General features: G+C 51.6%; 1 protein-coding gene across 2 annotated transcripts; it reads right to left on the bottom strand.

Moving 5' to 3' along the window:
* Positions 1-630: 630 nt before the first annotated feature.
* On the bottom strand, positions 631-23,574 carry Lgals9 (galectin 9). Of its 2 annotated transcripts, XM_021639813.2 has the most exons (11): positions 23,276-23,572; positions 15,926-16,014; positions 11,263-11,464; positions 9,360-9,470; positions 7,375-7,443; positions 5,721-5,762; positions 4,953-5,000; positions 4,284-4,322; positions 3,341-3,429; positions 3,060-3,222; positions 631-1,193 (listed from the first exon to the last, which is right to left on the bottom strand). In XM_021639813.2, the coding sequence occupies exons 1-11, from the start codon at positions 23,312-23,314 to the stop codon at positions 1,047-1,049; spliced, it is 1,038 nt and encodes a 345-aa protein (XP_021495488.2). In that variant the 5' UTR covers positions 23,315-23,572; the 3' UTR covers positions 631-1,046. The 2 variants fall into 2 exon arrangements, with proteins under 2 accessions (XP_021495488.2, XP_021495489.2); XM_021639814.2 differs by lacking the exon at positions 4,953-5,000 and having other exon boundaries at positions 23,276-23,574.
* Between the last annotated feature and the right edge of the window lie 232 nt (positions 23,575-23,806).

Here is a 23,806-nt window from a genome sequence, read left to right as displayed (position 1 = left end):
TCTGGCTTAGTAAGTCTGGGAAGGACCAAATGCTGCTTTTTCTTTCATTTGTCTTTTTTTTTTTTTTTTGTGAGACAAGGTAGCCCAAGCTGGTCTTGAACTTGCCATCCTCCTGCCTCAGCCTTCCAGGTGAGCTGCTGCGTTTCTGACCAGCTCCCAGGTGTTGCTCATGCTGCAGATCTGAGGGCTTCACCTTATGCCCCACCCACCCTGGTTCCAGAGCAATGGGAGCCTCAGTGAGTTAGCAGGACTGGGGGGGTGTCCTTCATGTGGCAGGTCCCCACCCCAACCTCCTCTGCTGGGGATCCCACAGCAGATCAGCTCTTCCTGACCCCATGGCCTCCTCTCTCACCTTCTCACCCAGCACAAGTTGCCAAGGCTCCCAGGGCCTCTGCCCAGCACCTCCCCCACCTCAGGAGCATGAGGCTGTTCCTGGTTTACACAGAGGCCAGCATTCCTATCAGAAACCCTGGGCTCCAGCTCCCACTCACTTATTCTAGCACCTTGTGGAGTCTGGGAGGCAGGACCCCTGTAAGCAGGTGTGGGCACCTACCTGTCTTCCCCCATTCCCTTCGGTAAGTTCCAAAATGTCCCAGACCCATTCAACAACCCAGGAATCTCACATATGTATGCAGACAAGCATTATTATTTCTTTATTTTATGGACAAGGATGGGGAAGAGCTAACGAGGACATTCTGGTCAGTTAGAGGTCAGCAGGATGACATCAGGGTGGCCTTTCTGGAGAGGAAAAGGGAAGGAGGGATACAGGAAAAGAGCCAGAGAGAGGGACAAACCCCAGGAGGTCATTTCCCAGTGTATAACTAGCTTGGGGCAGTGGCTGGGACTGTGGGCTGACAGCCATATGCCACATGGCCCAAGACACTCCCTTTGTGGAGGGAAGTGAATTGGGAATTTCACCTTCCTGGAACTCCTGTCAGTGAGGCTCTCTTCTAGTGGGGGGCTTTGGGAAGCCGGGGCTGAAACAGGGAAGAGGTAGCAAGACAGACAGGGTTCCCTAGCCCTCGTTCCTAGGCCAGAGACCTTGCCTATGGCTGCACATGGGTCAGCTGGATGTCACCGGCCACTTCCAGATTGTTGATAGCTGCCAAGTTCATCAGACGGTGGGCGTATTCGAACAGGTGCTGGCCGTTCACAGCCACCTTGAAGCAGTGACTCTCACACAAGATCCACACCTGGGCAGAGACACCACAGCAGGGATCTTGAGAACCGAGGCTTGTGGCCCCCTCTCTCAGCTCTCTCCTTCCTTAGGAGCAAACTCTGGCCTCCAGCCAACCTGAAGGGTCTGCCTTTCACTGAAGTGTTCTCTTTGCTTCACACACCAGCATTAGCTGGTCCCAAGCCTAGAATGGTGTTCCCCTCAAGCACACTTCCACGCTGGGAAAGTGCTGGCCCACCCCTATGATGACCTTCCCAGGCCTCCCCTGCCTCCTGACCCCTGAGTCCCTCACCCCCAACTGAACCCTGGTGACAGGGCTTGGCTCCGGCTATCTGTGTCTCCAGTGTTTCCATGCCCGGTCTCTGCTAAGTCGTTTTTAAAGAGACAGCCCACGCCACCTCGGACCCTCACACAGCCCTGTGTGAGGACCAGCCTAACCCTCGTGTCCCCCTGGATATGGGCACTATCCCAAGCAGGCTGCAGACCCCACCATGGTCCAGCCTTTCTGCTCTGTGCGATCCAGTTTTGTTAGGTCTGTGTTCTCACTACATTAAAATCTAAGCTCAAGGGGCTGGAGAGGCGGCTCAGCAGCTCAGGCCATGGCTGCCCTTGAAGAGGACCTGGGTTCACTTCTCAGCACCCACATGGCAGCTTGCAACTGTCTGTAGCTCCAGTTCCAGGGGACTGGTGCCTCCTTCTGACTTCTAAGGGCTGCATGCATGTACATGTATGTAGAAGAATACTCATACATAAAAAAAGAAAAATCTCAGCAGGGCATGGCAGCTCATGCCTGTAATCCTAGCAGTCAAGGAGCTACCGTTTCCAGGTCAGGTTGGGGGAAAAAAAAAGCCAGGTATGTTGCACATCTGTAATTACTTCCAGCACTTGAGAGGCAGGAGGATCAGGAGTTCAAGGCCAGCCTTGAATATATAGTAAGTGTGAGGCCAGCCTGGGCTACAAGTCTCAACAACAATAACAAAATGCAAGCTCCTTTTATGACCCACAGAGCCCTTCACTCTCAGCCTTGTGCCAGAGAATGCTGCCATTACATTTTCAAATGATGGCTGCACATTGCCCCAGGGGTGGGCTCCAGGCTTTGATGTTCCTTATTTAAGCTTATTGGATAATCTGATATCATAATGAGGGTGGGTAAGGCCCGTTCAGGGTATCAGGCTTCAAGCTGCCACTCTGGTCCAGCTTTCAGAGAGCCTCCTCCTCGGTCACACACGCTCAAACAAGCAAAGGAGTGAATGCAGCTCACTCTTGGGTTTGACTGGCACAAACTGGCTGCGTGACCTCATGCAAGTGACAGATCCTCGAGAGTTTACCTCAGAAAGCAGGAGTTTATCTACAGAAAGCAGGAAGGGGTAGGCCCCATAATGTAGGGCTGTACTCTAACCTATTCAGGAAACTGAGGCAACAGAGTGGGTTCAAGACAAACCTTATCAAGAACCTCTCTCAAAATGGAAGGGAGAAAAAGAAGGAAGAAAAAAATAGAAAAGAAAAGGAAAAAAGAAAAGGAAAGAAAAGGGGGTGGTGGCTCAGGCCTGTGATCCCAGCACTTGTGAGATCGATTGATCACCTGGGCTCTAGGCTACAAACCTGCCTAAACAAACAAAAAAGGAGGACTCGGTGCTACTGTGCTCGCCCGGCATGCAGAAGGCTGGACCTTGGGCCCCAGAACGGGGGGGGGGGGGGGGAGGAGGGGAGGTGGTCACAGCAGATACCAACCCTTACTTCAGCGGGGACAGTACTCAGGAACAGGAACTACTACCAGTTTGCACAGAGTCTCTCTTTTTTGGGGTGCAGCCCTCATATCCCAGGCATCTGCCCCAGCCCAGCCCAGCCCCCTGCACCCTCCTCATGAACGCCGGCGTCTTACTGTGAAGTTCTGGCCGCGGCTGAAGGGCATTCCCCCGGGCAGACCTCGCTCCTCGGGCCCCCAGGACTCGTTGATCTGGGTGTTTCGGACCACGGCGTCCTCATCAAAACGGGGGTTCAGGTGGAAAGCAATGTCAGTCCCGGCGCGAAGGTTGATGTGGAACCTGGAATGGGCGGGTCACAGTGCAACCTAGACTCTGTTGGCCTGCCGAGCTCTGGGCTCCTCAACTAGCCACCTCCCCAGCTGGCTCAGGGCCAGAGCGCCCCGGGCGCCCGTCTCACCTCGTAGCGTCTGGCAGGACCAGGCCTGATATGATGATGGACTTGGACGGGTAAAGCCCACTTGGGATGAGGGCGATGAAAGGGGCAAGCTGTTGGGAGGACGAGAACAGATCAGCAGCCGCAGATGTGGGCTAGGCCCCCGCGTCTATGGACGCTAAAGCCGTGCGCATGAGCACTGCATCTTCCGGAAGGAACCCGGGTTCCTTTACTTGGTTCATTAAACGCCAAAGAAAATAAATGAATAGCTGGTCCCCAGTTGATGGAAGAAACTGTTTGGGAAGGGCTGGGAGATGTGGTCTGATTGGAGAAAATGTGCCACTGAGACGCTTTGAAGTTTCAAATGATCTGCACCCTTCCCAATCTCTCTCTCTCTCTCTCTCTCTCTCTCTCTCTCTCTCTCTCTCTCTCTCTCTCTCTCTCTCTCTCTCTCTCTCCTACAAAATGTTAGGTCTCAGCCACTGCCCCAGTGCTATTCCTGCCTGTCTGCCATGCTCCCTGACATGATGGAATGGACTCTTTTTGTTTGTTTTTTGAGACACAGTTTCTTTGTAGCCCGGGCTGTTTGGGAACTCCCTTTGTAGAGCAGGGCAGCCTTGAACTCACAGAGATCCGACTGCTTCTGCCTCTCAACTACTGGAATTAAAGGTGTGTGCCACCATGCCCGGCTGGCCATGGACTCTTCAGCCGCACATTAAACTCTTCCTTCTCTAAGTTGCCCCTGTCATGGTGTTTGACCTCATCAACAGAAAAGTAACCAGGGCAGGTGTACAATCAATCTGCTCACGCTGAAGGGGCCATTTTAGAGGTGACAGAACTGTTCACCTGGGGGCAGGAACCTTCATCGATCGTGCAAGTTAGAGGATCGTCTCCCCAAAACCTCCCTTCACCTCTCACCCCGCCTAGCCCCGGCCAAAGCTCCAGCTCTCCATAGGAAACCACTTACATGGGAGGTGGGGTACCTCACAGGCTGGATTCCGTGAGTCTGCGGAAGAGAACAGGATTCCATGTACAGGTATACAGGTGTATATGGTATATACAGGTGACACATACTTCAGGGGACCTCCAATATCTGCCTTCCGGGCCTCCCGCTCCCCCTCTGTCACACCAGCAAACCTGAACTTCTTACTGCTTTCCTGGAGCCCGTTATGGCCCCTGCCTTTCAGCCTCTTCCCCCCAGCCTGGGGTCCCCCGCCTCCACTGTGCTCGGGGAAGGAGAGTTAGACTAGCTGTCCGTGGTGACTTGGGTTTGAGCTTAGTAAGAAAGCTAAGGGCTGGGGCCACCACGCTCCAGCCTGGGCAACGGGAGCACCAGTGTGACCGCCAGTCCCACGCCTCTGAAGGCTGATTCTAAGTCTCTGTGCCCCACGGAGAGTTTGAGCTGCTCCTCTTCCTAGCAGGGGACCCATCCCCAGCTTCCTCTGAAGGCTGATTCTAAGTCTCTGTGCCCCACGGAGAGTTTGAGCTGCTCCTCTTCCTAGCAGGGGGCCCATCCCCAGCTTTCTCCATCGTCTTTCTTAGGCGCTTTGGTTCCAGCGTTGCAACTCTAGGGAATTCTGCTTTTGACTAATGGAAAATGGTGGAGCTATGAGATAACCAAAAATTTTAGACTTACAGGGAACATCTGTCCAGGGGCGCTGTGAACTGTGTTGACAGTTTGACCCTGGGGAAAAGAAATGGGTGCTCGCCATTGCAAAGGCCTGCCACCAGAGGGCGCTACTTGCTAGCCACCCTTAAGCCTGAACCTTGAACTAGGAAGGTCATTCACCACAGCCCCTCCCAGACACCCACATACAAGAGGAATGGGGTGAGGCATTTCTCTGCTGGAGGGGAAGAAGGATTCCAACTAGAGCCAGCCTTGCTCTGCCAGAGAACGAGGTGACTTTGTGGTACCTTCTGGGCCAAACGCGGCCATTCAGGTTTTCTGACTTTCTGCTTTCACCTCCCCAGTGCTGGATTACGGCTGTGCACACTGCGGTGCTGAGGATCAAACTCGGGGCTTGTGTGCACTGCTCAAGAACTCCACCAACAGAATTCCTCCCCGGCCCTGTTCTCCATTTGATCAGGGCCAGCAACACACCTGCAGCCCCTTCCCACCCATCCCTGAGGCCTGCTGAGTGGGGAGTGGGTGGAGCCTCCTTATAGGGGAGGCGGAGCCTGCTTCCTCCCCTTAACCCATTAAGAAAAGGCCCAAGAGGCTCAGAGGTTAGGAACACTGGCTGTTCTTCCAAAGGTCCTGAGTTCAATTCCCAGCAAACACATGGTAGCTCACAACCATCTATAATGAGATCTGATGCTCTCTTCTGATGGGCAGACATACATGTAGGCAGAATAATGCACAGAAAATAAATGAAAAAAAATTTAAAAAAGAGCAAGGACTTACCATGGGTGCCTGAGCCTGATGGGCAGACTGAATGCCTGGAGACTGAAAAGCAGCAAGGGGAGAAGGGAATGTTATCTGTGGGGTCACGGGGTCACATGGGGTGAGAGATGACTTTAACCTCCAGCTGTGCTCAGCTGCACCTTCCCAGACCTCCCCTCCTTCCTGAGCCTGCTGCACCAAAATTCCCACCCTCACACACAGGATTAAGGGAGGGAGCCTGTTTCCGGGCTCTCTGAGAGAGGAACCTGACTGACTACATAGCTTCTCTGGCCTCCTCCCAACAGCGGGGAGAGCAGCAACCCCAGCTCCTCATTTTTACCAGCCTTGTGAGCTGAGCCGAGCTCCAGGAAGGGCAGCATCCTTGACTCCCCTTCCTCTGCTGAGGCCCAAGGCTCAGACAGGTTAAGCAACTGGCCCAGGCTGGCCTAGGCTGGCCCAGGCACCGAGTGAGAAGATCCCAAATGGAGCCCGGTTCGTTCATGTTGTATCTACCACATCCTCTATCCTCCTCCAGCCAGGGCCAACACTGGGCTACCCTGCAAAGGCTAGCCCAGATCCTCTGCAAGTCCTAGAGTCAGGGTGGTGGAAGGCAAGTACCTACCCAGGCCACCACGAAACACCACGACCGACCACAGGGCTGCTGGCCTTTCCCTCCTTCTCCCATTCCACCCTCCCTGCACCAAACCCCTCCCCCTTTCTTTGCTTCTTATTCTCCCTGACTGTGTGAAGAAAAAAAATCCATTTCCTGACTCTCTCTTGGGTACCAGCACCGTGTGAAAGGCTGCATTACACAAATGAACAAACAAGCCGTGATGCCAGTCTTCCAGGGGCTCCCGGGCATGGAGAAGATGGGTAGCATGAGGAAGGAGCCCATACAAAGGGTGCAGGTCACAGCACAGACCAGAACAAAGTCCGTCATAACATGAGGTCAGAGAAAACTCTTGAGTGCCATTTAAACAGAGGATTACAGTGTAATTATTAGTTTGCCAGAGGCAAGGTGGCCAGAAGGGACAGCCCGTGCAAAAGAGAGATGGCCAGGGAGGGCTTTGAATGAGCCGTGGAGGTGACATGACTGAGTACGTGGAGGAAGTGACATGGGATGTGGGGCCAGGCTAGGGAGCATGCTCTTACATCTTGTGAGGGAGTTTGAGCTTATATTGATTTATTATTTAGCTTTTTTTTTTTTTTTTTTTTTGAGACAGGGTCTCAACACAGGCAAGGCTGAGGGTGATTTTGAACTTCTGATCCTTCCAGACTCTGCCCCCAAAGTACTAGAATTATAGGCACCCACTAGGCTTTGAGTTCTGCTTAAGAAGTGTTTGGGCCCTAACCCTGAAGACTTTCACAGTGGGGGAGTGTGAGATGGGGTGTGCTAGGTGAAGTCACCATGCAGTGGTGGCTGGGAGTGGAAAGGGACCAAGCCACAGTTGATGTGTGGGAGGAGTTACCACAGGCTAGACCTAAGGGTGGCTTTGAGGAGGGAGAGAGGATGGTGCATGGGAGGACAACGGAGGGAGTGGGGACACAATTCTGGGAAGCCGTTGAATGCAGAGGATCCTGTGTCCATGTGATGGGGCCTGAAGGCCCCTGGACAGCTTGTTGGTTGGGGTCAGCCTCTGGGGGTCTATCCTCCCGGGCCATACACTTAACTCACTTGCGGTTTGCACCAGTTGGAGGTCCGCCGAAACTGGAAGGTCTCAGAGCATCGCCCTGCAGAGGTGTTCTGTTAAAACAAAAGCATGTCTGGGTGACAGAAAGCAGGAGGCAGGACCAAAGCAAGGGCAGGCAAAGAGTAAGGGCTGGCTCCCGACCAGAAATGAGGCCAGAAAAGGATTAGGTTGGCGTGAGCAAGGTCACGCCTTCCCCCTGCTTCTGCTCCTGCAGGAGGAGTCAGGAAACAGCAAACGTGAGATAAAGCCAGCATATCCCAGCTTTCCCGTTTTTCACATAGTAATTTTAGATATTTATTTATTTACTTTATTGGATTTTTCTTTTTTTGTGTGTGTGGCAGAATCTTATGAAGCCCAGGCTAGTCTTAAACTCACTATATAGGAAAAGATGAGGATGGCCTTGAACTCCTAACCCCTCTGCTGTTAGAATTATAGGTCTGAGACACTGTGCCCAGCTCAACTTTCAGATATTGGCCACATATTAAAATTTTTAAACAGGGCTACAAAGATGGCTTAGAGGTTAAGAACATTGGCTGTTCTTCCAAAGGTCCTGAGTTCAATTCCCAGCAACCATACGGTGGTTCATAACCATCTATAGTGAGATCTGGTGCTCTCTTCTGGCAGGCAGAATGGTGTATAAATAATAAATAAATCTTTAAAAAATCAAAACAAAGCCAGGCAGTGGTGGCTCACACCTTTAATCTCAGCACTGCACTTGGGAGGCAGAGGCAGGCAGATCTCTGTAAGTTTAAGGCCAGCCTGGTCTACAGAGGGATCTCTAGGGCAGCCAGGGCAACACAGAGAAACCTGTCTCCAAAACAAACAAATAAGAAACCAAAAATCAAAAGAGTAAACAAGCCAGGTAGTGATGGCACTCAAAGGCAGAGGCAGGCAGATCTCTGTGAATTTGAGGACAGCCTGGTCTACACAGCAAGCACCAAAACCAGCCAGGGCTCCATAGAGAGAGCTTGTCCCCATTGTTTTTTTAAACACAGCTGAATGTGGTCTTGCATCTCTGTAATCCCAAGCATTGAAGAGGCTGAGGCAGGAGGGTCACAAGGTAGAGCCAATCTGGGTTACACAGAATTCAAGGCCAACCTGAACTGTATAGCAAAAACTCTGTCTTAAAAAAAAAAAAAAAAGATTTGCCAGGCACAGTGGCATATACCTACAATCCCAGCACTCAGCAGGCAGAGGCAGGCAGATCTCTGTGAGTTCAAGGCCAGCCTGGTCTACAGAGTGAGTTCCAGGACAGCCAGGGCTACACAAAGAAACCCTGTCTCTAGATAGATAGATAGATAGATAGATAGATAGATAGATAGATTTCCAGAACTGGGTCTGGTGTTAAACATCTGTAATCACAGCACTAGAGAGACTGAGGCAGGAGGATTGACACAAGCTCATGAGGCACTGTCTCAAAATAAATACATAAAATAATTTGATTTCAGAGTGAGCCTGGTACCATTTATCTACAATCTCAGCACTCAGGGCTGAGGCAGAAGGATCATAAATGAGAGGCCAGCCTGGGCTGCAAAGGGAGCTCTTGCCACAAAACAACAACAAAACCACAGAGGTTGTTTTTGGTGTTTGCTCGGTTTGGTTTTCAGTTTTTTTGTTTGTTTGTTTGTTTGTTTTCAACACAGAGGTCACACAGATCCAGGCTGGGCTCCAGGAGGCACTCGGTGCCCTCCGACTTGGATTCCATTTGGTTCCCTGAGCACAGCCCTTTTAGAACTCCCTGCTCTTGCAGTAGACAGCTGCAGAGAAGCAGCTTCGGCATCCTGGAGATGCAAGGTGTGTTGTTCATCAGGAAAGGACAACACCAAGAGGGACGGCAGACAACGGGCAGACAGACACCAAATCCAGGGAACCAGTGCAGCCCCAAAGCCACCCGGGGAAGATACTTGCTGGTACCCTGCTGAGTGGGCCAGCTGGCCACTGTCCTCCAACCCAGGGAAAAGTGCCTGACCTGGAAGGTGATGATGGACAGCTTCAAGGAGCCGGAGACAGCGATGGTGTCCACAAGGTCGTAGGGCACTCGGTGTGAGTACTGCAGGAAGAATTTCCTGTCCACCGTCACCTGGCGGGAGAGAGTTAATGTGGGAGGAGTGGAGGCCAGGCTACACCTGAGCTTTGCCCTCAGAAACGACGAGCTGCTTTTTTGCTTTTTTAGGATTTATTTCTTTTTATAAGTGCTCTACCTGGATGTACACCTGCACACCAGAAAAGGGCACCAGGTTTCATTACAGATGGTTGTGAGCCACCATGTGGGTGCTGAGAATTGAACTCAGGGCCTCTGGAAGACCAGTCAATGCTCTTAACCGCTGAGCCGTCTCTCCAGCCCCAGGTGCTGCTTCTTACACCCAGCTCTTCAAGGCAGAGGCATCGTCTTCAGTGCAGTGCCAAGGACAGAATGTGTGAGTCGCTGCACTCAGACCCTCTGTCCAGTGGGTTCCTGTTTCCGGCTGGCGATCAGTCATTCACTTATTACTCTAGGTTTATTCTTGCTTTTCAGATCACTTTTTAGAGTTATTTTATTTTAGGTGTACAGGTGTTCTTCCTGTGTGTATGTGTGTGTCCCACATGCATGCCAAAAGAGGGTGCTGAATTCCCTAGAACTGGAGTCACAGGTGGTCATGAGCTGCCATGACCTGAGTGAGTGCAGGGAACTGAACTCCAGACCTCTGCAAGAGAAGCAAGTGCTCTTATCTGCTGAGCCATCTCTCCAGCCCCGAGATTTATCTTTTCAAACTTGGCTCATATCAGGTAATTTTTTGTTGATGTTGTTGAAACAGGGTCTCATGTAGCCCAGGCTGACCTTCAAACACCCTGTGTAGATGAGGATGACCTTGAACTCCTTGATCTTCCTGCTTCCATCACCCGAATCCTGGAGTTACAGGTGTGTACCACTGTGACTTAGTTTGTGCAGAGCTGGGATCAAATCCAGAGCTTGGTGCATGCTAGGCAAGCACTCCGCCAAGTGAGCTCTACCCCAGCCCTTACCTGGGATAACAGCTAGGTGTGCTTATGGGCAGCAGAGGAAAGGCAAGCTCAGGTTCTGCTGGGAGGGAGGAGAACCCCAGGGTCACACAGACAAGCTCAGGAAAGGACACGCTCACCCCACCCCAAGGAAGGGACAGTGCCCAGGCTGTAAGGACGCTTGGCCTTCAGCAGAACCTGAAGGAAGGTTAGAACAGCGTGTGTCAACAGATAGGCGTTTGGAGCGAGGGTGTAGCCCAGCGGCAGAGCAGTTGCTGAGTCTGCAGGAGGCTAGGTGTGAGCCCCAGCACCGGAAAAAGTAGATGTCGCTAGGGACCAGCGGAGGATGGGTGGAGTTAGCTTGGACCTTGGGACAAGGGAGACTCAAGAGGAGCTCTGGACAGTTGATAGCTGGGGGAGGGAGGTCACTGCTAATCCAACAATCAACCCCACACCCGTGCATACAAAAGCGACTCTAATACAACCCAGTGGGTTATTGAGGGAGAGAGAGAGAGGGAAAAAAAGACATAAAAGTAGGAGGGGGAACTGAGAAGACAAGGGTTCCAGAGAAAGAGAAAGGGGATCAGAGGAGGGGATTGGGAGTGTGTGCGCCCAAAATGCCATGCCATGGGGGTATGAAATTATAAATACAGGGGCTTTGTTTGGGTTTTGTTTTGTTTTTAAGACACGTGAGGCCTAAAAGCAACATGGTGACAGATTTTTGAGGTCTTATTTTCTAAGGAATAAAAGCAAGAGACGCATTTGCCGATACAGGCTGCAGTGTTGTAAGGCCAAGGGCAAGGGTCACATGTGTGCGGTGTCTTGGCTGCGACCTGATCTCAGTGAATGTGGCTCCCCCAGGGAGCCTGCTGGGGGAGGGCTTTCCCACTCACCTCAAAATCCGACTCCTGCACCAGGAAGCACAGCTCAAAGAGCATCCCCTTCTTGAAGGGCATCTTCATCATCCTCTCCTCAGGCCCCCACTGTCCCTGCTGCCTGGTGTTGCAGACCACATACCCGCCTTCTTCAAACCGGGGATTGAAATGGAAGGCGACATCATTGCCACTGGAGCCGGTCTGAAAGTTCACGATGATGCTAAAGCAGAGAAAGGAGAGTAAGGAGCCTCGCCAGGGTCGGAAGGTAGCTCATCTGACTGCCTGGTGTCAGGTGTGTTAGCACGTTTTGGGGTTCATCTAATTCAGACATACCGTATTTTGTGCAGTTATTGCATTGTGCCCTTCCCGTGTTCTTTCATTAAAAAGTAAAGCAAATGGTTAGTTAGGAAAAAATGACATTAACAACCAAAAACACGAGTCTTCTGCCGCAGGTTCTCGCCACAGGATACGGAGAAATCACGCTAGAGCCGGGCTGGACCTCGGTAGCCGGCACACGGTGCTCGGAAGGTGCTCAGCAGGCTGGTGGGGAGAATTGCCACCAAGCATCTTCCTCAGCCGTGCAACACCATCGTCAAGGTTGGCTTCAGCTGTTGGCGCATCTGGGAAGAGGGAACCCCAACTGGTGAACCGTCTCCAAGGGTTGACCCATGAGCATGCCTGTGCGGTGTTTTCTTGGTTGCAGGCCGTCTCTATCAGCCCCCCCCCCCCCAAGGTTCAGAGAACGTTTTGGAGGAGAGAACAGAAAGACTGAATGGACGAACTGAAGGGCGCAATGAACGATGCCCCAGGAAGGGGATGGGCTCGGTGGAAGAACACTGTCTTCCAGGTGTAATACGGCCACTGCGCTTCTGAACTCGGAGCATCCATGATTACCCACAAGACCCACCCAAGACTGGGTCAGACAGCATTCGGTGCGGAGGAAGGAGGGTTCTTGACACCTCACCCTTCCCTGGGATTTTCAGGCAGTTAATGGCGGACTTGGGGGTGGGGAAGCAAGAAGTATTTTCCTTCAGTGGGCAGCCACATTACTTAAGCGCTCCTGCTCCTGTAAGCACGCTTTAACTCGTGTTCATAGAAGCGACCTTTATAGAACCCGCTGGGACACACATACATACATGGAATGGGGGGAAGGCTAACCGGAAGGGGAAGGGGATAAGTGGGAGTAGGAGGGAACAAGAGAGGGCAATGGAGGTGAATAGGATCGAAATAATTATACACACGCATGAAAATGTCACAAGCAACATGCTAATAAAAACATTTCACAAATTAAAAGCAAGAAAAAATAACTGTTTTAGAATTTAATTACAATCTATATCAAAGATGAACATTAACAATTTTGCCAAGGGCTGGAGAGATGGCTCAGCAGTTAAGAGCACTGGTTGCTCTTCCAGAGGTCCTGAGTTCAATGGTGGCTCACAAGAGGGAATCTGATTCCCTCTTCTGGTGTGTGTGAAAACAGAGCACTCACATGCATAAAATAAATAAATGTTTAAAAAAAAAGAAAGGAGAGGGACAAGGAGAGGGAGGGGTGGAAGGAGAGGGAGAAGGAGGAGGAGAAGGAAAAGGAGGAAAAGAAGAAGAGGAAGAAGAAAATTTGCCCACTGGGGGCTGGAGAGGCTCAGAGGTTAAGAGCGCTTGTGATGTTCTTGCTGAAGACCTGGGTTTGCCTCCCGGAACCCACGCGATGGTGCAACCAGTCTCAGGGGATCCAAAAGCCCCTTCTGACCTTTATGGGCAACAGGCATACATGTAATATACAGACACGCAACACACACGCAGGCAAAGCACTCATACACATAAGATAAAAAATGAAAAATATCATTAAAGAAAAATGTTTCCAGGAACAGTTTTGGAAGCGAGCACTGTTGAAAGCCAGCCATAACCTGCTCAGTGGGGAAAGGAGAGAACAAATTCACAACAGGCGAGATGGCTCAAAGACACCTGGAGCCAGGCCTGACCACCTGGGTTCCATCCCTGGGAACCTCGCAGTGGCGGGGAATAAATCCTGCAAGTTACCTCACATCTACACATACGCCATGGCTTGCACAGACACACACACACACACACACACACACACACATGTGTAATTAATAATTTTAAAAAGAAAAAGAACCAATTCAAAAATCACGTGAGATGTTCTCCAGGCACGAAACGCCTTCACTCCTGAGTGGGGTCCTCACGGAGTGCTGCTGTTTTTGGGGGCATATGAGGCATGGAAGTCAAGCTTAGATTCTGATCCCAGCTCCACAGTGTAGCTGCATGACCCTGGGCCCGCACTAACTTGGTAAGTTCCCCTTTCCACTAACAGTGCAAAAATGCCCATTCTTGTTTCCTTCCTGGGAGGAAGCCTCTCCCCATGGAGAGTGCAGCTGGGGCTCCAAGAGGAGCAGTTAAGATCACAGAGACTTCAGGACAGGCAGGCTCCCACAAGAAGCTCCATCGGTGTTTGCTCTGCCTCCCTGTGTCACAGCCAGGCTTCAAGTCTGAGGCTCTCCTCCCAGGTGCCCACAGTCCAGCCTTCCCTGAACTCCTGAAGGGGCTGGTGGCCACTTATCTACTCACTCTGGACTCCACAGTCCAAATACGGAGCTTTTTCACCTGTACCCTGCACAGTACCCAGTATGTTCCGTCAGGCCCCTCTCAAGTGGGGGAAGCTGTTCGAGTTTTCTGTTGGAAGAGGTGTTCTGAAGTCCTCAAGGGCTGGTGCCTCAGACATCAGGGCCTATAAGGAGCTACTGTGGCCCTAAGCTGGGGCCTGTCCCAGCTGGCCAAGTGTTTGAGAGGCTGCGGCGGACACAGGATCACAACACTGAAGCCTTTGTCCTTTTTTCAGACAGGTCTCATGTAGCTCTGCCTCAAACTTGCTGTGTAGCTCAGGATGGACTCGAACTCCTAATCTTCCTGCTTCTGCCTCCTGGATCTGATAGTATGATTACGTGCCACTTGCACCTGGTTTGTTTTTTCTCCTCTCCCCCTTCCCCGGCCCATGCTAGGGTTTGGACCTAAGGCCTTGCACATGCTAGGCAAGCATTCTACCACTACACCCCTGAGCCCTTCATTTGTATCACACCAGACAACACTGCTTTTTTAATTCCCCAGGATGTATTTCTGCATTCCCAGCATTCTAGCTTCTATCCTGTGCTTAGAAAGCCCATGCCTGGAAAGAAGATCTCTCCTAAGCCCCGTGGGAAAGGCACCAGCTCTGGGAGGGAGACGGGCAATCTCTAGCAAACGCTGGAATGGGGCTTCCCTGGAGCTGGAGGAAGATGGGTAGGGGTCAAAGGCTCCAGGACAGTCTCCAGCTGGGAGACTACAGGACAGTGCCCCGAAGCCTTGCAGGGATCTCACACAGGCCCTATAGCCAACATGACTGTGACTACTCAGTAAGACAGCAACCATGGGAAAAGCCAGCTAGTATCTGAATAGTCAAAGTGAAGCTGGGGCTTCACAGTGACATGAAGGAGACTCAGGAAGTCTTCCCAATGCCCCATGGAAGGCCAGGATGGGCTGATGGGATTGCGATGGACATTGTGACTCCAGTGGGAGCAGGGCTGGCTCTTCAGTTGGCAGCTGCCACATAAACCCAATCAAAACCAATAAAAGCTGCATGCCTCAGCAAAGGCAAACCAGGTTACCAGAGAAGCAGGGGCGTCTGTAGCCCTGAGAAGACTCCCCGGTGCTTCACTGTCCCAGCCCTCTTTTAATTTTTGAACAGTCTTAATAGCCTAGGCTGTCCTTGAACTCACTCAGTAGCACAGGAAGGCCTTGAACTTGAGATCCTCCTGCCTCAGCTTTCCCAGGAGCTGAGCTGATAGAGCCACCAAGGGGTTACTTTTATTTTATTTCTTTTTAAGATAGCATTATCATATATCTCAGGCTAGCCTCAAGCTCTCTATATAGCTGAGGTTGACTTTGAACTTTTTTGTTTTGTTTTCAAGGTAGGGTCTCACTATGTAGCTCTGGCTGTCCTGGAACTTACTATGTAGATGAGGCTGGCCTTGAACTCAGAGATTCACCTATCTCTGTGACTTTGAACTTCTCATCTTACTGTACCTCCCATATCAGTGCTTGGATTATAGGCATGTGCCACCATACCCTGGCTTTATGTGTGCTAGGCAAGCACTTCACAAATTAAGCTATGTCTCCGTCCTGGGGTTACTCTTGACAGTTTACCTAGGACTCAAAAACTGACAGAGAGACCTATATAGATAGAGATCACATCCTGCTCTTCCAGAGGACCCTAGCTCAGTTTTCTGCATCCACATCAGGCAGCTCATAACTGCCTGTAACTCCAGGAAGGATCTGACACTCTCTTCCGGCCTCCTCTGACGCCTGCGCACACATGGCACACACATGGCCTACATCCATGCAGGCACACATAAAGAAAACTAGATAAAGCTTCCGAGGAAACTAAAGGCATTTCTCTTTCTGCAACACCCTGTCGCAGCGTCAAGAGCACTTCCTGTGGTCTGCTATTCTGGCTGTGTCACTGCCCTCCTCAGATGGTGAGGAGGGAGCAGGGTGCTCAGGGCCCAGGAAGTCTATGGAGTCTTTCAATGGTGCTGGGATGGCAGGAGGTGTGAGCAGGGCCAACAGCCCCCGCACCCCGGCAACTCCACGGTTGCTGAGTGGGGGATTAGCAGCAACGGCATCCACATACTTATCTGCGGAAGAGTTGATGGACCCCTTGATTTTGATCTCGAGTCCCTCCTTCAGCCCTCCTCGGATTTTTCCAGTAAAGGGGACGTCCTGCAGAGGGGAAACGGAGAGATATCAGTGGGCTGGCACTTGCCTGGTGTGACAATACCCGGTTAGTGCTGGGTGGGCGGGCATGGCCGTCGAGGAGCTAGAATCCGAGCTGCACAGATCATAGGGGCCCTCAGAGAAGCAGGCCCAATCCGGTTAGTCACACAGCCATTCTGAGAACGTCAGAAGACTGCATGACTGTGACCTGACCCCAAGTTCCACAGTGAGCAGGAAGTGACAGCTGTAGAACCTACCAGAAGGAAACAGCATGCAAAGGGCCTAGAGGGTACGAATTAGGTTGGTGGTGAGGACTGCCGGCCCCAAACCAAGCTCACAGGAAGACCTCAGGGTCCTGACTCAGGAGGCCGGAAGACCACAGGGATCTCTTCTGGAACGGAAGCTATTTCCTCCAAAGAGAGGGTCGAGAGGAGAGGAAGGTATCCCTTCCCCCCACCATGTAATGACGACAGCCAGGACCTAGGCCCGAGGCCTGCTTGGGCTTGTGGAGGCAGCATTGCTCCTGAAGCTCTCAGCTTCTTTCCTTCCCGAGAGCCACCCCAGAAGCCTGGGAGCACCAGCGTGCCCTTCATCCCAGGCCCCCAGCAGTCCCTCCGTGGTCCCTCCCCACTCTTCCCAAAGTATCCTGAAGGAGTGCTGGGTCCCAGTGAGGGTCACCCCTTTTGGAGTCAGAAGGATTCCAGGTTTGAACCCTAGTCATGGATCAATATCTGTGTGGCCTTCGAAAACTTACTCTCTCTTCCTCAGTTTCTTCATTTGTAAATAGAAAGAAAGTACATCCCCTGCTCTCCGGCTCAGCTTCCTCACAAGGCTGGCACCCCTCTGCCCCTGACCTGCCTTGCCTTGCCTTGTCCTCTCAGAACCAAATTCCCAAACTGATGACTTACCAACGTGCAGATTACCTTTTATGCCCACAGTGGCTTTGCCTCCTGCAGAGTCTGTCTCCTAGTTCATTCGCACCACTCCACGGTGTTTAATGGCTTTGCTAACAGCTCCTTTGGGTGAACACCCTATGTAACCTAAATGTTCTAGGAGCTAGGACGGTGATGGAGCTGAGTGAAGTGGACAGCAGGGATTGGAACAGTCGGCCTCACACCGTATCTCTAGCAGGGCACCATCCACTCAGCTCAAATGAAGGGTCATTATCCAGGCCCAGGGCTGGCGGGGGACGGGGAGGCAAGCACAGGAGACAGTTCAGTACCCTGGGACCATATTTGGTTTGGGGTCATGCCACGGCATCCCTTTCAATAATTCACTTGGCTGCCTCATTCCTTCACCTGTATATACTTTACATGCTCCCCTCTCCAAACGACACAGCTGGACACCGCAGAAGCTCCTTCCGCTCACACCGGCACCAGGCTATACCACTCTGAGCAATAATGGAAGTTTTCCTGCCCCCAGGTAACAATCAAATCTAGACGGCGCCTATTCAAATGCATCCCTAATATGTTCAGGTAGGAAGGGGAGAAGGGGTCGTCCAGCCTGGACTGATTAGGGGTGTGTGCAGTAAGGCAGAACAGTGAAAGGGAGGCTCTCCCATTTACCATCCCTTACCTCTGCGTGAGGGAAGGGACAGGCACAGTGGGATGAATGGTATGGACCAAAGCAGAGAATCACTTGAACCACACCTGCTCATGGCCAGCTCCTTCTTCTTTTGAACCCCCAAAAAGGAAGCCCGGAGCCTCAGCTGGGCCCTCGGAGGGCTCCAACGCCCCTGGCTCGCTTGTCAGCTTTGAGCGCCTCACACTCTAGGCTGCAGCATTGTTTCACATGGAGCTGTGTGGCTTCCTCTGTAAATTCCTGTGAGGCCCTCCTTTGAGTTCTTTGGATAAGACTAGAAGGCTCAGTGGCTGAGAGCACTGCCTGCTCTTCCGAAGGACCAGGGTTCAATTCCCATGTGGTTGCATCCACATGGCAACTCACAGCTGCCTGTAATTCCAGGGGATCTGACACCTTCACACTACTACACATAAAATAAAGTTAAGTAAAAATATGAGAAAAAAACAAACAACCTGGAAACACTGTGGGTAGCAGAGCCGCCACACATTGACAAGAACCTAGAAATCTGCGTAATGAGAATGATTTCATGTTCTAATTCTGGGATGCCGGGGACCCCTTTAAAATGTCTAAGAATTTCTTGTTGGGTGTGGTTAGGCATACCTGTGATCTCAGGAGTTGGAAAGTGGATACAGGAGGATCTGGATTCAAGTTTATTTAATTAATTAAAAATATATCCTGTGTTGTAGAGATACATGTAAAAGAGTGTTTTCAGCGAAATCTAACAGGCATTGTTTTTGAAATAACCTGAGACTGGAAAGGAAAGTAGGTGAAGGCATAAAAGAGAGCAAGCAAGATAGTTCCTGGGATGGCCAGCCATTTGTGCCACTTCTCTGCAGGCTCAAATTAAGTTCTCACCCAACAGCCCTGACTGAAACGGCAGAAGGAGCTAATTGCAAGATGAAGTTATAATACATTAATGCAGGTTTTATTGGAAGCAGCTCTCAGCCACCATGCAGGAGGAGAGAGAGAGAGAGACAGAGAGACAGACAGAGAAGAAGAGGATGAGAGATATAGAAAGAAAGAGGAGAGCAGAGGAGAGAGAGGTGGGGATCATGGATCATATAGCGAAGGGAAGCCCCTGCCCCCGGGCTGGAAAGTTCAAGGTAGTGGGCTGGGTATGCCAGCCACACCCTGTAGCAGGTAGGGCCTGAGGAATGCCTGAAACCAACCAAACCAACAGAAAACACCCACCCACCAAAGTCAACCCACTGGCTGTTAGGCCGCAACGCTGGATCGGGATCCACCATGCCTTACATCCTATTTAGGATGCAAAACTGCTAGCATGTGACAGTTCTCAAGCAGATGGGCTACAGGGTTGGCTATCTAGACATGGCTTTACGGCTATCAGTGCCTTCACTGCCAAGAGACACTCCCCCCCCCAGCAATAAGCTCAGAGACCTCTGATGTGAACTCAGACCCCCTCCCTCTAAGCCCTAACCTCACCCTCCCCTCTAAGACCGGCAACCTCTCCCCTCTAAAGTGTATAGATTTAAAGAACTTTCTTGGCCCAATGGCTTTCGCTTCTTAGTTCTGTTTGATCTCCATGTTCCTTCCAGCTTCTCCTGCTGTTAATGGCTGGTGTCATTAAGGAATTTGATTGGCAGGAATGTGCCTCAGCTCCTGTCTATCATTAACCAACACCCCATCAAGATTCTCCCTCCTAATCTAACTGGCACTGTCTTCTTGGCCTTCATCCTCGAGTTGTCTGGCCATCCACAACCCCTCGATGCTCTAAGCCCATTTGCACCGACCCCACTGTCATCATATCCGGGAAGTGGCTTCTCCTATCTCATGTTGGCTCCGTCACTGAGTGTCAAATCACAGCTTGCCTGGGTCTGGGTTCCCCTGCTTAGAACCTCTTTCCCACCATCAAACATGCCTGTGGAACATGGAAGAACAGGCGGCCTGAGGGAATGGTGGAGTGGCAGGACAGGAAATGTTTTGTTTCTGTGATGCTAGACCCAGGGTCTCGCTCTTGCTAGACAAGCACACTTCCTTGAGTCCCTAGGGCATCCGAAACTCCTCCTGGGGGCTGGAGGAGTAAGAGCCCAGCCTGCTCTTCCAGAGGACCCACGTGCAGATCCCAGAACCCACGGCAGACAGCTCTCTATGAGCAACTCCAGCACAAGGATCCGGTGCCCTCTTCCGGCCTCCTTGGGTGCCTACACACATGTGACACACACTCACAGAAACACATGCAAACAAAAATAAAAATCAATCGTTTCGAAAAGAAAGAAAAGGAAACTCCTCCCATCCCCTGAAACTGTCCTTAGAACTAACCTGGCCACACACCTTGAAGCCTAAAACTGTGCCGATCTAGAAGCAGGGCTGGTATCTGTGGGGTGGTATGTGCACAGAAAGTGTGGGAGAAAGACAGAGGCAGAGGAAAGTTGGACACAGGTTGTGGTGCCGAGCAGTATGGTTGGTCTTCAAAGTATCGTATCAGTCCCCACACACACACAAAAAAAAAACCAAAAACACCTTGGTGAGATTTCAGTCTTTCTTTGAGACAATCTCATGTAGCCCAGGCCCTCTGTAGCCAAGGATGACCTTGAATCTCCTGCCTCAACCTCCCCATGTGTTGGGATAGCCGGTTTGTACCACCATCACCACCTTAGCGTTTAGTATCTTAAATGGTATCCCCAAATTCTGAAACAGATTATTTTAACATGAGTGGATCTTACAAGCACAACACGAGAATAGCGAAAGACGGGAAAGAACCTGAGAGTCCACTAAAAGGAAAAAGTCGATGGATAATACCGGAAGGAAATATCTTTGCTGTTGTTTTGTTTCTGTGACGCTAGGGATTAAACCCAGGGTCTCACACCTGCTAGACAAGCGCCCTTCTTTCCTTGTGTCCCTATATACATATAATAAGTGGCAAGAAATAATGCTATTTGTGCGGTAGAGTCAATGCAGAAAGGATGAAGGTGGAAACTCTGAGTGAGGTCATGGAATGGCACCATCTGCGTATATTCATTCATTCTGTGTGGTTGTGCGGGTCAGAGGACAACAGGCAGAAGTGTGAGCTGCCTCTGGAGTGGGGGGGAGGGTAAGTAGTGGGGAGGGGATTTTTGCTGGGCATTAAACCAAGGGTCTAGCACATGCTGAGCGGACAATGCTGTGTCACAGTCCTAGAATCTGAACTTCTGGTTTTGAGACTCCTGTCCTCCCTGACCAGCGACAGAACAGGCTGTTGAGTTAAACCTGGGGGACCCCATGGGACTCAGACCTTCAGGGAGTCAGGAAGGGGTCTCAGCAGAAAATAATGGGACCTGCATTTGACCCCTGCTGCTCCTGGGAGTGGATGGAGGTTTGTGTTTTCTTTCTCTCAGGATTTATGATCCCATAGGCCTTGGCTCCCAGCAGCTTGTGCTAGTCCTGACCCTGGGCAAGTCACTCACTCTTCTATGTTTGCCCTGGTCCTTGCAGGGACTCATGGGCCAGCAATGGCAGCCTGAAGCATCCCTGGGAAGATGAGACAAGATGGCGGTGGGAAGTCCTGGGTCAGAGGGGCACTGACTACAACTGTTCGCCCTGAGAAGAATGCACCCTCCTCCCTGGCCACACTTGTCTGCTACTCAGAAGAGGCTGGGGACTTTTGCCTCACTTTCCTGTTGGAATGTGCAGAGAAGCAGAGCTTCTGGAGCTCTCCCTCATTCCTGAGGTCAGGGGGTGGGGTGGGGGTGGGGATGGAGGTACCAGTCCCCAGAGATGAGGGAGCAGAATGACCTCTGGGAACCACTTCAGGGGTGAGCAAAGGCTATAAAGTCCCTGGGGAGATGGTGGGGGTTCACAGGGCAGGTGTGCATAAATGGTTAAGGCTAGGTATTCCAGGGATGCTTTCATTTGCATTTGGCAGCACAGGTCCAATCACATAAAAGTACCTAATTATCCTAAAGGGACAGAGAGGGGAGTGCTAGCAGGGAACTGTGCCAAAGGTCATATACCAGATATGGTCAGAGGCAGTAATGCCTAAAGACACTCTCCAGATGAGGTCAGGCCGAGAGGAGGAGGCCCTGCTGGGGAGAGGGCTGTCCAGTTCTGCAACCTCAGACAGCAGGGTCCTCCAACAAGCTTACTGCCAAGGTGCAGTGAGCCCCATGGTCCACCGGGGCACACAGCCCAGGCACCAGCCTCGGAAGTATCTATCTGGCAAGCTTTCCAAGTTTTGGCTTGAGGCCCAGCTGTTGCAGAAGTTCAAAGGCCCAGCCAGGGCCCATTCTTAATGGCAGTGTCTCTTCCCTAAGCATCCTAACAGCCTTGTCCTTGTGGATGAGGAAACGGAAGTGCAGAAACTTAGCTTGCTCAGAGCTTCCCAGCTGGTTAATGGCGAACCCAGGATTCCTACACTAGAACTCACATTCTCAGTCAAGGCGACATTGTCTCCCTTTCATGAAAAAGCATGTCCTTGGCTCCTGGCTCACTAGGGCCACACAAAGGGGTCGTCCTGACCAGTCCAAGCTTCTTCTGGGCCCTCAGGGAAGCCTCATTAGACACAGGAGTCAGCAACCAAGAATGGCCCTCAGGCCATGACAATGCCCCTTAGCAGAACGGAAGCAACGTGACTTTTGTACACCATTAGTGGACATGTGGCCACAGCGGCAGAGTCAGTGGGTCACTGAGGGAGACTAGCCAGGTGGGAGGAAGTGAGTGGTCCCCAGGGCAACTGAGGACTGGGGACTGCCCATGGCCTTCATATCTCCCACAAGAATCTGCTTCATCTCTTCCTTTCCTGTGGGAAGATTTCCCTTCAGTGGGAGCACCACAGAAGACTCCAGGGGAGCACTCTCTCTTCCCATGAGCAACCCCTCCCCCCTTTCTGGGAATAAACCAGAGCGGTTTCCTTCACTGTCACCCATCTGAGGACATGTGGCAAGACCTCAGCCTTTCAAAGCCTCAGTTTCCCCACTCACAGTGTGGCTACTGAATTTCCTAGTATGTCAACAAGGAACCTGCAGCCAGAAAAAAAAAAAAAAAGCACAAGGCAGCCCTTTGCATACCTCGCTGAAGGACAGTTCCTGTCTCCTTGCCCTTCTGCACACATTCTGGAGATGTTCTTGGGTGAACTCTGGCCCTTGGAGGACAGACACCTCCTTGGCAGGCCTTCCCTGCTGCCCCCAGGCTACCCCAGAAATACCTCCATGTTCCAGGTGCTGTTCAAACACCCACATGTATCTGCTTTCTCCTTACCCCAGCCTCGGGGAACAGACTCAACTGTTAATCCCTTTTTACAGTGGTAAGTGAGGGCCAAAGAGAAGAAAGTACCATCTGTGACATCGCTAGCTGGTAAATGGCTGAACGGGCGTCTTCTCTAAAGCAGGTACCTTAAGTGCCATGTGGCTGTCTGGTACCTGCCCCCCAACCCCAAGCCCACCGACATCTCCACATAAACCATCTCCACCCACCGCCCTCTCCATATAAACCATCTCCCTTCTAGATGCTTCCAGGCAGCGTGCAACAGGCACATATGAATCCGCCACATGAATGATGGTGAGTGGAATCCTTGGTTCCCCAGAGGCGCAGGGAGCCCAGCATGAGCAAGAGCCAGAACAGGATGACCCTGCCTGGTACGTCTGTCCTTCACGCGTTATCTATGGAACACCCCACCACTGTCCATGCCACGCAACTGTTTCTCCAGCGACCCAGAGTGATCTCCCGCCAGCTGAATCATCCCACAACTCACCGGGTACATGTAAGGAGTTTGGGTGTTGATGAAAGCCATCTCTTCTTTCTCTCTCTCTCTCTCACCACCTCTCACTCTCTTCCTCGATAGAACGCTGGACAAGACTGCTGCACGGGGGCGGGGCCAGGGAAGCAAATAGCCACTTGGCAGTTACTCGACAGGGAGGTGGGGTGTGGTCTGACACCTAGCCTCCTCCGTCCTTCCTGTGAGTGGCTGAGAACAGTCACATTTGGTTTCCGAAGCTTCTCAGCCTTGGGCCCCGCTGACGCTGACGTGGCTGTGCTTCTGAGCATGTTTTATCACCGAATCCTGCAAAGCCCAGGCTCCTCTTTCCCTTTGTGTGGGCAGCCGTGGGAAAGGTCTGCTCCAGCGCATTGTATGTGCAGGGAAAATGATGCCCAGGAAATCCAAGGGGCGTGAATGAGGTTGCGCAACTCTCTATGGCCACTCTAAAATCTCTGCGACGACCTAGGCTTTTCAAAAGTCTTTCTCCCTCGTGTGAAAGCTCAGCAATGTAGGAAGAACTATATT

The sequence above is a fragment of the Meriones unguiculatus genome, chromosome 7 (genome assembly GCF_030254825.1).
Source record: "Meriones unguiculatus strain TT.TT164.6M chromosome 7, Bangor_MerUng_6.1, whole genome shotgun sequence".
NCBI classification, from domain to species: Eukaryota; Metazoa; Chordata; class Mammalia; order Rodentia; family Muridae; genus Meriones; species Meriones unguiculatus.
Note: the sequence above shows the minus strand (reverse complement) of the source record. Positions and strands in the feature narration are given on the sequence as shown.